This window comes from Falco rusticolus, chromosome 8 (genome assembly GCF_015220075.1).
Source record: "Falco rusticolus isolate bFalRus1 chromosome 8, bFalRus1.pri, whole genome shotgun sequence".
In the NCBI taxonomy this organism is placed as follows: domain Eukaryota; kingdom Metazoa; phylum Chordata; class Aves; order Falconiformes; family Falconidae; genus Falco; species Falco rusticolus.
In genome coordinates, this window is record NC_051194.1 from 11,820,000 (window position 1) to 11,835,525 (window position 15,526).

At 50.1% G+C, this 15,526-nt stretch overlaps 1 protein-coding gene across 1 annotated transcript in view; it reads right to left on the minus strand.

Moving 5' to 3' along the window:
- Positions 1-913: 913 nt before the first annotated feature.
- STK10 (serine/threonine kinase 10) overlaps positions 914-15,526 on the minus strand; it is a 52,531-nt gene continuing 37,918 nt past the window's right edge. The window contains 11 exon segments of the mRNA XM_037397393.1: positions 914-3,841; positions 3,956-4,069; positions 4,345-4,470; positions 4,762-4,950; positions 5,472-5,596; positions 6,010-6,139; positions 6,292-6,384; positions 6,623-6,802; positions 8,035-8,158; positions 10,073-10,227; positions 13,956-14,498. Of these exon segments, the coding sequence (XP_037253290.1) occupies positions 3,701-3,841; positions 3,956-4,069; positions 4,345-4,470; positions 4,762-4,950; positions 5,472-5,596; positions 6,010-6,139; positions 6,292-6,384; positions 6,623-6,802; positions 8,035-8,158; positions 10,073-10,227; positions 13,956-14,498 (1,920 nt within the window). The 3' untranslated portion in view covers positions 914-3,700.

Here is a 15,526-nt window from a genome sequence, read left to right on the forward strand (position 1 = left end):
AACTCACACACTGCAGTATTACTTGACTGGGGTGGACAGCGGTAGCAAGGTCATTTCCAGCATGGAACCCACATGGAACCACAACATGGTAGAAGTTGGCAGGCTCTGAAGCAACCTTCTAAAAATGAGGGGAAAAAAACCACACCAGCCCCAAGGGCTCATGTCAAAGCTGCCCTTGCATACCACACATCCTTGCTTGGTGTAGGGCATCTGGTTGAAAGAAATCATAACCAAACTGGCAGGCAAAAATATCCGAGTAGAAAACAAAGTCCACACAGGCCCTGTGGCTGGTTACAGAGGTGGTGGGAGCTTTTCTGAGCAACACCCAAGGGAGCAAGCAGAGGTCTCCCCCCCTGCACTGACAGGGGAGGATGCGATATCTTACCACATAATGCATCCCCAGGTTCCAAGCGCTCCTTTAGCAGAGGATGGGGTGGGAGGAGAGACGGAGGCATCCCTAGGACCTCCTTGTCCCACCGAAGCATGGCAGCTGTGGCATTTGTCTGAGACCTTCTGTTAAAGCCAGGCAAGCTAATTAAAAAGGAAAAAATGAGCCATGTGTAAGTGGTTTGGGCTCCTCAGACGACACGATGCAATACTCCCTCTTCACCGAGCAGGGTCAGCCGAGCACCGCCTTAACACACAACCAAGTCATCGACGGAACTGCCGCTTCGCTGAAGGTCTACCAGAGTTCCAGCTTTGTAGCAAAGATGCTACTGCCACTGAGCCGCAGCACGCCGCAGCAGTGTTTCTGAAGCAACTAGCTCTGTTTTAAAGGACTGGAAGTTCAGTCTTGCAAGGTTCACGTGCCAGAACTAGCTCTGGAGGTTTCTGTATGTTAGCAAAACCCAGAGTAGAAGCAAAGTCAGTCTGAGACCACAGTCAGTGATCAGGCAGCAAATCAGACACATGCCCAGGTTTCTCCATCTGTTACTTTATTAGAAGGGTCTTTACATCATAGTGGTGGCCCCACGGAAGCCACTTTACAAAATATTAAAAAACCTTTTTATTCAAAGCCACATTTTAAAAAAATGGCATCACATTCCCCCTCAAAAACAAGCTGGGTTTATTCATCGTTCCTTCTGAACAGGAAGCAACAAAACCATCCTCTTTTGGAAGGGGGGGGGGGGGGGAGGGAAATATAATCACTCTGTAAACATGCCAATTATAAGATGTGCTCCCTTGCCCTCTTCTAGGAGGCAGACATGGTACTAGAGCCCTGGCACACCCAGAGAGGGAACAGAGAACAGGGGAAGGGCAGGGGACACAAAGCCAATCCCACCCTCTGTTAGCAAAAGCAAAATTACATTGCTAGCTCCAGGCTGCAAATAAGTGGACTGGAGAAGGACAACCGATTTACCACGGTGGCATCATATCAGCTCTTTAAAAGTCCTCAGAAATAGTCTCTTCCTCATGGCTGCACAATATCCAGAGAGAGCTGACACTTGCCGGGCTGGTGAAGGCGGCAGTCAGAAGCAGCAACACTCTTCAGCTGAGGAGGTATATTACGAACAGTATGCTGCAGGACATCCTTCTGCAAGTCACATGTAACACATGAAGGCTAGGAACCAGCTACTGATTTCTGTGACAACAACCATTCCATAGAATAGCTCCAGACTGACCCCAATGGGACCAGGAACAATACCACTGGAGCTGCCGTAACACATTTATAATGCAATTAAAAGCTTCAAACCAGCACACTGTCCTGGTTCAGGAACAACCCTCTGCATTCATTAATTTTACATCAGCTCCCAACCTGGCACTATCACATCAAAGGTACAGTCAATGCTTCTGGAGATGGAACTGGCAGTCTTCCTAGAAGGACAGGCTAGTTACTGAAAAGCTGCTACAAAGCTGGGACCCTTTGCAGTCTGCTTGCAAAGGGTCCCAGCCCTTAGATGCCCATCTAGGCTATGTTTGTTAATAGAGACATTAATGGTATGGGTTCAGAAGAAACTTGGAATGTCCCAAATGGATATAGTCTCGCTAGTTTGGAGAAGCTTATAAATATATATTATGAACTCTAAGTGGGTAGTAAATGCACTCCTCAGATAAAAAGGTGTTACAGACCTGGGGGCTGTCTCCTTCAGCTAGGTACCTAGAAGTGTAGCACATCCCACACCACCTTTTCCTGAAATGCCAGTATGTCTCCAAATCAACAGATGAGACTTTAAAATACCACTTCTTCAAGCAGAAACATTTTTTTCTTGCTAGAGAAGCAGGCCTAAAACAAACAATATTGTCCAGAGATCAACAGAGAGAAAAACTTAAGTGCTACTTTATATCTTCTGGCTGTGTAAAAAAGGTGCTGCCCAGCGACATCTCTGTTCCCCTACACAAATGTGTGCTCTGGGTCCAAACCAGCAGCTCAGCCAAACACTTCTTTGTGCAGATGGAGGAAAGCAGCCCAACCGAGACACATCACCATGGAGCAGAAGAGACAGAGGGCTGGACCTGCCACTGCTCTGCCGCTCTGCCGTGTGACTCCAAGCTCAAAGCCAGGAGAATCATCCAAGAAACTGTGGCATATCATAAGGAGATGAGGCATCAGTGGAGAAAGCGATGCTGGGAGTAACAAGCTACAATGACCTGTTTTTGCATCTCCTCTTCCCTTGCATCCCTTGTTTCAAGAGTCCTTTATTCCTACTGAAAGATGCTTTGCAGCCTATTGCACCGTGACTGCACAGTGGCCAGGCTGGTTGACCCACACGGCCCAGAAAAATATAGCACTTAAAAAAAAATACCTCAAGCACATGTGCAATCATGAGAGCTCCAGCAATAACACCCTTCGGCCCCTCACTTGTCCTTACCAGAAAGCACATGACTGCAACCAATATCTCATTGTGTCACCACCGGACTGAGCACCGTTACAAACCTCCTCCTCTGCACATACACACACACACTTTCTTTAAGAGACAAAAGCCTGCAGCCAGCTGAACGGTTTCATTATGCTATAGCCCCGTCTCTGATAAGGGAACATTAGCTAAGTGCCAGGGGGACTGCGGTGCCAGCAATCATGGCAATGAAGAAGCAGAAACATCTTTGGAAGGATGTCCAGCCTTTCTGCATAGTCTGTACAGGGAGGAACAGGAAAGAAAACCCTCCCTCCTCAAAGGCAAAAAACCCCAAATCACTGTCTCCCCCTTGAGCAAAAAAAGGCCACAGTAGATAGAAATAAATCTAAACCAAATGTTGGGGGGCCACAAGGCCAAGGGTAGCCTAAGACAAGGCCAAGGCTGCTCTGCCCCAGATTAACCCTTACAGAGGACTGGGAGGATGAACGGCCACAGCAGAGAGAGAGGCTGATAACCCCTGCGCAGAGGGCAGGAGCCATCGCCTGCTCCTCCTGTTCAGAGAGGTTATTGCTTCAGTCTGAGCTGACAATCCCAGTGAGCACCAGGCTCACGTAAGATGCAATGCATCCAGCTAACAGTGCAAGTATGATTGCAGAAAGGGTCCTGCCCGGCTTCCTAGCCCGGAGCTGTGCTGAGCAGGCCATCTCCGGGAAAAGCCACCAAAACTTCCAGCCAGCATCCCCCAGTGCAGGACAGAAGCCACGTTTATCTCAGACAGAATGAGAGGACAGGAGGGTGCTGTCGTAAGAAGAGGCTGCCAAGAGGGTCTTCCAAGTCCAAGTTGCCCACCTGCAGCCCAGGGGGACACAGCAGATACCAGCTGGTGGCCTGCCAGCTGCGGGGTGTTACGAGCTCTCCGCAGAGCTAAACAGGACGAACTTGGCATGTTTTGTTGGGGATGCTGGCGTCTGTCCATCTGCCTCCTCGCTCAGCTTGAAGAACATCTCCTGCTCGCGTTTCTTCTGGTTCAGCTCGTCCTCTAGGGCCTTAAGCAGAAGGGAACACACACAAGACTGTATTTGAGATTGTACTGGAGCTACGGACACTGTCCCCTCCAACCAGCCAAGCAGGACACCCTGCTCACACCAAGGAGGCACTACCTTCTTCCGTGGCCTCAGCTTGTCCCGCCACTCCTTCATGTGCTGGTTGTGGTTCTCATCCAGAGACTTAAGCTTCTGGGTTTCATGCTCAATCAAGAGGTGACACTTTTCATTCTAAACACAGATCACAAAAGAGAACACCCATTAAGCAGCTGGGATGGTAAATCCAGTGGTCAGATAGGACTTGCATCAGCCAGAGGCATTCAGAGCTCTGAGCTCCAGGGCAGGTTTAGACACAGCCACAAGGACCTCACTGGGCAGAGCAAGGGGACCATCAGGTCTACTTCACTGACAGTCCTCTGCAGCCACTTTTTCAGACATGCTCCCTGTGCTGGAGCAGAAACAGCGCACAGGTAGCTTCAAGAGACTGAGCCACAAGGGACAGGTACCTGCAGCTGCTGGAGCTCGTTCGTGTTGCTCTCGCACTGGGCCTGCATGTCCTTCATCTGTGTCTCGTGCTTCTGCTGCTGGTGCAGCCGCTCTGCTTTTTGCCTCTTCTCTTCCTGCTGAGCAAACTGGAAGAGAGAAAAGCAGGTGCCCATGTAGGCAGCACTGAAGCTGGTTAAGAGATGGCCAGCTTGCACTATTGTATAGGAAAGAAAGAAAACCCCAGAGTCACTAGTCATGATGGAAGCAGTGCTGAGAACCACACCTGATGCCACAAAAGCAAAGACCTCTGACATCCTGCAGTGAGTGAGAAATTTGGGAACAGTTGCCTTTTTCCAGCTTCCCTTCTGCCAGTAGGCCAGCAAAGTACTTCACCCCCAAGCCAAGCCTCAACCCTGGAGCCCTTTGCAAGCCCTGACCTGTTTTATCTTCTCCCGCTGCTCAGATGCACTCCCACTGGAGTGGATGTGAAGGCTCTTCTTGTACATGGCCATGCGGGTCTTCCCTTCACTCCGCTGGATTTTGGGGAGCCGGGCTTTCTCCTGCTGCTGCCGAATTTTCAGCTGCTCTAACATGCGCTGGTTGTATCGCTGCATTTGCTCCCTTTCCTGCAACAGCAGAGGGACAGGTATCAGAGGAGGAAGGACACCTCAGGCTGACAAGAAAGTGCTGAGGAGACCCAAGAGAGCAGATCTGGGAGTTGCACAGAGGTGACTGGTGACAGACAGCTGCAATGGGACAAGAGGTGAGGGCAGCTACTGAACACACTGTGAAATAGAAGAGAAGGGGGGTGTGGAAGGAAGCAGAAATGGCTGTGAGACATGTCGGTCTTCATTTGCTGCTCTGGGAATCCAGCATCCCACGTACTGGACAGTGACAGATTTCCAGAAAAGCCTCCAGAATTCACACCTGCTTCTTGTACGTTAAATGCACGCAGCACAGAGCGTACGTTCCAAGCAAGTAGGCTGACCTGAGCATTATTCTGGTCCCTTTTCACTAATGATGATGAAGTCCCTTAACTCCTAACACACTCTTACCCACTTAGAGCCTGGAAGGGAAACATCCCTTCTGGGGACACCCAGGCACCCTGCTGACCAGCACCCGGAGTGGGGAAGTGCTAACTCTTCACCTTCTCATGCTTCCGGAGCAACTCATGCCTCTGGAGAAAATACTGGTCCTTCAGCTGCTGCTTGATAAGCTGGTGTTTCTCCTGTTGCTGATGCTCTTCAAGATCCCAGATGCATGCCTCCCGGTCTGAGGAAGGGAGAAGGGTCAGGAGACAACCCACCCTGGCTACCCCCACCTCGGTCACATGAAGCATTCCCGAGCACAAGCGATCCCTACACACAGGAGCAGTGCAGCAGATGTGGAGGGTGATGATTCACCTCCTGCTTTCCAAGAGAAATTGGTTGCAAACCATATTGGAGAATCATTTCTTGCAATTATGAAGCCTAATTGGTTCATATTTGTAAAGCACTTTGAAGATTAAAGTGCTAAGTATTATTATTGTTAAACATTTAGACAGGATCTGGCAAGGCTGTTTTTTCTAAATCCTATCCTGCCAGCCTGCAACTCTGTCACAGCATCTGTTGCGTGGGAAGAGCCAGCGTTGGATAAACCCATCGTTACAGCATTTGCTTTCCTCCTTTCCAGCCTTTGCCACCCACCTCTCATGAGCTGCTGCTTTTTGTTCAGGCACTCGCGTTCCTTGTCACAGATCTCTCTCTTGTTCTGGGCTGTTATATTCTTCATGGCTAGCTCCAGGTCCTCCTTCTGCTTGGCCAAAAACTCCTGTTCCTGGAAGAAAACAGCAGTACCACCATGAGCCCTTCTTTTGCTGCAAAAGCTGAAAAACATCTGGTGGTGTTTTAGAAACTGCCAGTCCCTCAAGGAGGAATGATGCTTCATTTACTGCATGTTTCCCAATCTTGGAGTCGTGGTAATCTTACCATGGTTTGTTTTTTCTGGGCAAAGTCATCCATCTTCACCTTCATGTTCCCTTTGCGCTGTTGCCGCGGCAGCTTCTCAACCTCATTTTTGACCTTTGGGGAGACAAATGAGATTTATCAGCAGGTAACTTTAGACCAACAACAACCCCAAGCAATGCCACTAAACAGCTGAACCTCAGGAAACACCCAAATACACCAAAGAAAAACAAGAGCTTCCTGCTAAAACACCAACTGCTTCCCTCTTAAGTTGTGCTACGGAGAAATGCTAAAGCTTTTCTGGAAGAAACAAATGCAGAAAATGAGCTTTCCTCCCTCCTATGCCCATTTTTACCTCCTTCTTCATCTGCTTCAGCTGCTCCAGGAATTTGACATGGTCCCGCTCCTGCTCCAGGCGAATGCGTTTGGCCTCCTCCCGCCGGCGCAGCGAGTGATCTTGTTCCATCTTCTCAATCTGCTGCTTCTGCTGCCGTTCCAGATTTTCCAGTTCGGTGTCATAGAACTTCTTCTTTGTCTGCACGGGAAGGGAACAGAGGTCAAACTCAGCCTTCTCTCTGCTTTGTTGTCTTCCAAAAGTTTAAAAAAAAAAAAATTGCCAACAGAAATAAAAAAGGAAAGGAGGGGGGAGAGGGCAGGGGGTTGCCCTTGCATGGATCGAGCCTCTTTACTAAGTAGAGAGACATTTCCAAATCACGCCCCACGAGGCACACAGGCAGAGCCAGCGCTAGCACCAGCACAAAGCATTTAACTTGTTCTAGCGCTGATGCACTTCAAGCCTTTCTCCTGCTTATGCCCTGATCTGCAATATCCCATTGGGACCTGTGGCAAACGTTAGCAGGCAGTGAAGCTCAAGCATAACCAAGTTCTTTTTCTGCAGACAAGGACTTCCAAGTCTGAGGGCACTGTGCTCTGACAGTGCCCTCGTGTCTGATCTCTCCCTCCCTGCGAGCTGCAGGGATGCAGCACCTGGGTGTCAATGAGCACAGGCTGCAAACTGCCCCAGGGAAAGGGTGAAGGAAGCAGGTCTGGGGCTTTGGCACACCTCACAAATGAGAAGTGACATGCTAAGATGGGAATTCACAGACGTGGCACGTCAAGACTAGAAATACAACAAGGCACACGACTGAGTGATGGCTCCCAGCCTGCCGCGAGGGGCTGGGGCTACCAGGCGCACATGCTAGGTGAATTAATAAGGGGATATTTAAAAGATGGCTCCTGAAAGCTTTAAAGGGACTTATCTACAAAATTATTTTACTTCAGCAAAAACTGCCTATGGAAGGACTAAGTATGTAAGCCCCGTTTATTCAATTTACACTCAAAGACTTGCCAGCTTCCCTGCTGTCACACACTGGCCACACTGCTTTCGTGTTTAAAAGGCTTTCTGTGACATACAGCACAGTGAACTGGTTCTCACAGCAGCCACGAACAGACATAGAAGAAAAGGTCATTAAACAGGCAAAGTCCAGAACAAGCCCTCCCCTGCTACATCATGCCAGGCAATGGCAGTCAGTGCTTCCCAAGCTGCAGGCTGCATGCACCTGATGCCCACAAAAGCCTCTGTCCTCCACAAATGCATGGCATGCCTTAATCCCAAAGGGATTCCTTGGCGGTCCTGCTCCCTCCGGACATGATGCCCCAGGATTGCTGCAACTCAGAGAGCCTTGCCCTGCACAAGGGTTTGCAGGGCATTTGCAGGGAAGTCAAACCAGCTGATAGCCGGGAGCTTCCCCTTCCCTGCCCATGTACCGTCATTTCTTGCTCGAAGCGCCTGAGCATCTGCTCCAGCTGCAGCTGGTGTTTGCTGTTGAGCTGGGCCTGGTTTCGGTGCTACCTCCTCTGAAGGAGACGCAGCTCCCGCAGCTCCTGGCGCCTGCAGAGGGTTAAAATGGAGGGGGAGAAAGAAATACAGTCAGACAAGTTCAGAGGCATGTGCCTGAGCAGAGATGGCAGAATCAATAACCAGAGACTTCAGCAGAGACTGGAAGGCGCACAGCCATCCCGTAGCACCTCACCACTTGCTTTGAGCACAGGCAGGAGGTAAATGTCAACTGACTGATGCCCTCTCAGGCTCTGTGACACCAGAGCACTGCACGGAAGCAGGATGCTAACTAGGGTAATTGTTGGACAACCATCCGTTTTCACAGCTAAGGCCTGTTGTTAGCACTCACAGGTTCTCAAACAAGGCCCTGTCAAAGTCCTAAGGTGATTCTGCAGACATCGCTCCCCCAGCCAGCAACCAAAATATCTGTTGTGCCAGCTGGGTTAGTGTCTTCAGTGCACCCAGGCCCTGCACTGTCTTGCTCACACCTGGGTGGCAGAAAGGGTGGTTCTCCCAAATTCTGATGTATCTACCACGACATTGCATTGCTCTTCTCATCCAGCTTCACATCCAGTGAAAGGGATAGTCTGCTCAGATGGTTGCATTTGAGCCCATTTGCCATGTTTGCGCCCGATTGAGTTGGAAATCACTGAAGTACCCAGCAAAAGGAACAACAGCAGCAGTTTCCCCATGCAGGATCCCCACTGTGGCCTCCACTGCTGTGCACGAGCCTTACACAGAGTACAATCCTCTGCAGGGGCCCTCCTAGGAAAAGCACTTTGGGAACATTTCTTCTTTCAAAACAAATCCAAACCCCATTAAACTGACTGGTGCAATATAATGTGCTCTCTTCTGACCTTGCCTCCAATCAATACCTTGGCATGTTGCAAAACCCCAGAAACAAGCCCCTTAAGTGCAAATCAAGATGCCAGAAATGCTGATCGATCGTGCCCACTAGCTGGCCCCAGGGGAATAACTACTCCCAAAAGGTGTCTGGGGACTTGATGCTTTCCAGCCCAAGCCTCCCCATCTCCTCCCCCAGCCTGGAGATGGAGCAGACACTATTTAAAATTAAAAAGCAGCCCTCTTTCCAGGGATGCCACTGCAGCTGAGTGGACCAGGAAAAAGCAGCTGTGCCTGGAAATTCCCTGTATGCTGATACACATGCTCCCTGTGTTTTGCTGGGGTTTATATCCACTTCTCACACAAAAGTAAAGTAGCTAATGAACTTCTGCATAGATCTGAAACTAAGACCTAGGAAAAAGGCTACTGCAGGGACACAGTGCTTGGGACAGATTATATTCTCAGGGAGCCCCTCAGAGCAGCACAAGGGAGCCTAGAATAGGGCATCAAGCAAAACAGTTGTATTTTAAATTATCTTAAGGGCCTTTTCATTTCAGTGCTGCTACTGATAGTAACGGAGCTAGAAACAGCAGTTTCTCTTCCTGAGAGCAAGTCATGGAGGTTGGAAAGCTGCAAGATCTGCAAAGGAGTCATAAAGGCTTCAGCAGGGAGGATACACTTGTGAATATTAGGTGACACCCAAGGAGTTGACAACTCCCTTGACATGTCTGTTGACATTCTGAGGACATACAATAAAAAAAGGAAGAGCAGCATCTTGAGAAGGTTTCTGTGCTTATTTCCATTGAGACAGCACATGTACAGCCCTAGAGACACATTCAGTCATCCCCAGAGGACAGATCCAGCCATAGCACAGTCTTCCCTCACCACAGCCTTGCTGTGTCTTATCCCCGAGATGCATCCCTTGTCCCCCTGCATGCAGAGTTCAGCTTATGTGGAAAAGCAAGCCCTCTGCCAGGCAAGGAAAGGCTAAAAGAAGTGATGTCCACACTGGAATGTTGTCCTGTCCACGTGGGGTCAAGACAGAAAATGAGGGACCCTAGGTTGGTCACTGGATTTGCTTTGGAGAAGAAAACCCTGCACCAGCTCAGTGCACTGCCCTACCTCCACCCCCGTGACCCACTTGCTGAGAAATCTCCATCTCTTCTATCTTTCTTCTCATCCTCGCTGATGATCTTCGAGGTGGTGACGCTCACCTCTACTCCATCCACCACAAACTTGCGGGTGCGTTTCAGCGTCTTCTTGTGCATCCGAGAATCCTGAGTTTGGCAGGAAAGGAGGAGGGGAGGAGGCCATGAAGCAGCTCCCCAGCTTGCTGCACGGGGTGCTACAGCTGGAAGCCTCAGAGCAATTTTGATGCCATTGTTAATGAAGAACATCAGCAAGGAAACCTCATGAAGCGAAAAATCATCAGCATATTTTGAGCCGCCGCTCAAGCCACGCAGCCTTGCTACCATGCCACAGCACAGTGCAATTTCCACCCTGCAGAAACCTGGTCTGGCGGAGAAGCAATCCAAAAAGTCCCCTTTGCTCACAGCTAAAGCAAAGGCTGACTGGGGTATGCTAGGACCCCCCTTGCATTGCAGTGCTGAGGAATCCACACAAGAAGCAGCTTGCAGGGGTTCCTTTGAAGGCGCCTGGGCCATCTGACCCGCAGGTACACCCCATGCGCCCTTGCAGGTGTGAGGCAGGCAAGGCTGCTGCATCAGGCTGCGACTGCAGCCACCGGGAAACAAGCCAGCCCTGCCCAAAGGCTCAGTGCTCCTGTCCCTCTGGCCCTTGTTACCATACTTCCCTAACCACAACCAGCTTCCAGCCCCTTACAGTGACCTCCACAAACCCAGCCCAGGCTTGCTTTCATTAGCATGGGTAAGGACAAGTGCCAGGAGCACTGCATCCTGCCACAGCAGGTCAGCATCCCAAGCCTGGCTGAGGGACTGTGTCCAGGGACTCAGTTTCTTTGGGACAAAAAAATAAAAATAAAATACATATATATATATCTCTATATGAATGACTTGAATCACGCAGCCCTACAGGGAAAGCGCAGCAATGGAATGAGCAAAGGCTCCCTGAAGTCCTCTTGCTCTTACGGCAATGACCATTACAGTTACAGAAGATGGCAGAAAAGCTCCACATGAGCCTGCAAGGCCCAAAGCAAGCCTCTGGAGAGCTTGCTGCAATGGAGGAACCAGAGAAACTCCACCGTGTAACAACGTACTGCTGCAGCAATGGTTTAGCCAACACAGAGAAGTTTTGCAAATAACATTTGCATGAGACCAGCTTAGGTCATGAAGGCTTTTACTGCTCCAAACTGAATTCAAACAACTGGCTGAAACTGCATTTCCCAAATGAGAAAATGCCATCATTCAGCTGCCTGTGCTAGCCCCAGTGCCCATTAACACTGAATCACTGCCTCAGCCCAGTGACCCACGGCTGCTGCAGCCGGGCCGGTGTCCAGCCCCAAAATGGTCCCCAGGCTCTTTCCAACGGCTGAACAAGCAGCTCCCTGCTTTATTCACAGAGATCCTCAAACTTAGGTCTAATAGCAGAATTACCAATTTTCTCCTGTCTTTTCTGTTATCCCTTGGTAGCAGACCAGCATCCTCTCCTGAACACAAATAAGTGTATTTTCAAGCATTCCTGCTAAGTAAATTGTTCTCCAGAGAACAGTGAGAAACTGTGGTCAGATGGGATGCTTGAATGCCCACTCCGAGCAAACTTCACATCCCAGTGTGCCTCCTCCAGCTCCCAAAGGTTTCAGCCAAAGCTGTGAACTACCAGTACCCATGCAGCTCAGTCTTCAGAAACTCAAACTAGAGACTCAAAAGGAGTTCCCTCCAGAAACAGCTGCATCTGAGAAAGGCAGAAGGAGATGGATAGGGTTTTGCAAAGGTAAACCAACCTATTTCTGTTTTCTCTGCCAGCTACAGAGAACTCAGACTCACTGGTAGATTCCTCATCCCTAAACTTTCTAAAAAAAGAAAAGAAAAAAAAAAAAAACAGACCTGGATATTTTTTACCGAAGTTCTGGTGGAATTTTTTATTTTTTATCTGGACTAAACTATAAGCAACTGGGAAAATAGTCTGGTAATAAAAGGGTCACCTTAACTTTGCAGTTTAGTCTGTGATAAAAAGCATGTAATGGTTAATGTTTACAACCAGAAATGGTTTAACTCTTCACTTCCCCTTCTCTTGCTGCAACCTGCCTGGCACCCTGCGCATGAAACCCAGCAGTGCCAGGAACAGCAGCAAGGTCAGAGCAGGGGAGTTTAACCCCATAAAGATAAGGCTGGGCAAGAAGCCTGGGTGACGAGGGAGCAGCACAGCCTGGTACATGCCCCCCCCCCCCCCCCATGCACTTACAGCTCACTGTGCAAAGCAGAAGCTTCAGTAGTGTCTTTCTCAGGGCCCTCCAGCAGCAGCTTTCCTAGAGAACAGCTCTGCCTTGAGCACCTTGCTCGGAGGGATGCTGTTTAGTTTGTTCTGAGCATTACCTCTGTCTGGGGCAATTCATACCATGATCTGACATGACCATCTCTGAGACTTGCTCCCTGCAAAACCCAAAAAACTCCCCTTCTAGGGGCCAACTGGGGAAAGCAATTACACATGTGGCATTGCATTCATCTTTGTCTGGCCTCAAGGAGCCCAGGTGTCATGAGAAAGGCAGTGAGGAGAGGTAAATAGCTATGCAAGAGCATCACACTCCCCTCATTAGGGATCCACATTGATTGCAGGCTCCTGTGGGGGATGCTGCCTCTCATGCTTGCAGCAGGAGAGGGGAGGGGAGGAAAATTTTGCCATGAATGTTTTTCGGGCACATTTCTGTGCTGGAAAGCTATCTATCAGCTAAGCTATCATGCAGGCAATTGGATAAAGATCTTGTGCAACACACCACTCTGCCCTCTCAAGTCACAGAGATTTCTTCTTCTGAAGCTCAGCAAATACCATTCCGGTTATTTTGCCTCTTCCTCTAAGCTGTGCTGACCTGGCTGGCTCTAGGTCACAAGCATTCCCAGCACCCAGAAAGCTCTAGCAAAAGCCAAGAAGCCTGGGAGGTCTTCCTGCAAGTCATTGCTGATATAAACCAGGCCAGATGTATGGCAGGTTGGAAAAACTGAGAGAGGCACCAGCCCAAATAAGCTTTCTCAAGGGGCTAGGTGTTCTAGGAAAATGCAGCAGAGCGATGGGCAATGGATAAAGTTTAGGAAATCATCTTTTGGGTTTCATACTTGTCCTTGCTCTGACTGTACAATTGCACAAGTCAGGCAAGTGGCACGGCTGCTTCACAGGGACCCAAAATAGCTACAAAACATCAGACTTCAATTAGATTTCAGTGGCCTGGGACAGCCGAGAACATCTGTACCTGCAGCAGCTCCACCAAGAGCTTCTCCTTCACTTGACAACACGCCACATGCCCATGGCACAGCTTAACCCGACAGTATGTGCTGTGCTGCCCTGAGCCCAGCTGGGACAGGTACCCCATAGACAGGGAAAACAAACCATTCAAGGATTTGCCTAGAGATGGGCTTCCTCCCTCCTCAGTGGTCCTGTGTCTATTTGCAGAGCTCCAAGCCTGGATGCTCACATCACTGTGGACAGCCTTTCTGGTTGTCTCGCCAAACAGCACTGGGGTGGCACCTGGGTGGTCTTTAGCATCGTGCTAAAGCAGGATTCCCAGACCCCATGTCTTCATCCAGCCTCTGTCCTCTCCTGCTTTACCTGCTCCCCAACTTCAGGCACAGGGCAGACTACGGGCAACTCACTTTCTCCTCCTGTAGTTAAAGATCAACCCCATCTAGAGCTCAGCACGCTGCTGCCTCAGGAAGGATTTTAAAGGGCTACAGCTGAAGCGTGCATGTGCACAGCCTCTCCAGGAAAGGATCGGAATTTCAGGTACTTGGGTAAAAAGGGAAAGAAAACCTCAGCACTTTTTAACAGGGGGTTTTGCTGCCCTTCCTTCTCCAGACCCTCTGCCCATCACTCTCACCTTCAGGGAGATGGACCCACTCTCTCTGTTGAGGGACAGGTCAGCAGACAGGGAGATGGTGAGGTCCATGCTTTCAGAGGCTGAAGTGCTGCCAGAATCTGAATCGGCTTTGGACCGGCTGCCGGGGAACAAGGCTGGGGGATCCAAGCTTCCATTGGCAAGCTTCTCCTCCATTAAGTTCTCCAGGTGGCTGCTCTCTGGTCGCTCCCCGATGCTCTTCCGCTCCTTGTTGTCTGGCCTGGGCTGCTTGTCCCCCTGCGCTGAGTTACTCAGCTGCCCAGGCTGCGAGATGATGTCTGGCTTGCCCTGGCTGGCTGAGATGGCAGCGCTGGCAAGGGTTTTTGTGGAGTGGTTGCTCTCCAGTTTATCAGTGTCACTGCTTATCCCTTCGTCTGAGACTTTATTGCTCTGTCCATCTGTGGTCTCCTTGCCAGTCCCCATGGGCCCATTCACTGCCTTGGGCAAGGAAGAGTCTGGAAGCTTCTCCCCATCAAAACTTAGCTGACTCGCCTCAGAGGGGTCTCGCTTGTGCTTACCAGGGGACTGGAATGACAGAGAAGGGAAGGTGTTGTGTTAAAGTGGTGATGCAAAACCCAACTGCAAAAGCTGCAACTCAGAATCATAGGACTGTTTGGGTTGGAAGGGATGTTAGAGGCCATCTAGTTCCCATCCCCCTGCCACGGGCAGGGACACCTTCCACCAGGGCAGGTCACTCAGAGCCCCGTCCAGCCTGGCCCTGAGCATCCCAGGGATGGGGCATCCACAGCTGCTCTGAGCAACCTGCTGCAGGGCCTCACCACCCTCACAGCAAAGAATTTCTTCCTAATATCTAATCTAAATCTACCCTCTTTTAGTTTAAAACTATTTCCCCTTGTTCTACCACCACAGGCCCTACTTAAAAGTCTCTTTCCATCTTTCTTACAAGCCCCCTTTAGGTTCTGTCCCATGCTTCAGAGTGAAGTCACCCACCCCTAGAGTTACTGGAGGAAGTCTTCCCTTTTAGTGCATCCATGCTGGAATACTTCTTTCTCCAGGTTTGCGGTCCCTAGGACTATGGGCACTGCCTGGAAGGAAACAGCACAGTGGGGAAGCTCCAGAACCTGCAAATTCTGAAGAGGCAGTCTAGGAGTTTGCATACCGAACGCCTTTTCCCGCGGCTAGCTCCACCATAGATTAATCACTGTCCTTTGCCACAGACAAGGGAGGTCAAGGCAAGTCCCCCAGCAAAGCTGCCCAGGCAGCCTTGAGACATCCCCTTCAAAGAGCTTTGCCCAGCTCCCTCCTAGGGCTGGTGGTGCCTCACCGCTGCACCCTGTGCTGCCGGCACTGCTTCCAGTCCAGCTTCTCTAGCCTGCACCATGGACTACTTTTCACTTTTTTTTTTTTTTTTTTTAATACTTTTTGCAAGCCCCTCCTGTGAACAGAAAGCCAGGCCACATGCCAGCATCATTTCTCCATGCCCTTGGCAGCCACCAAAAAAAAGAGCCCTTCCCTGGCCAAGCAACCGCTTCCCTCTCCACCTGATGGGGCCCAGAATAGCTGCAAACCAGCCTTCTGGAGCCTAGAAAAGT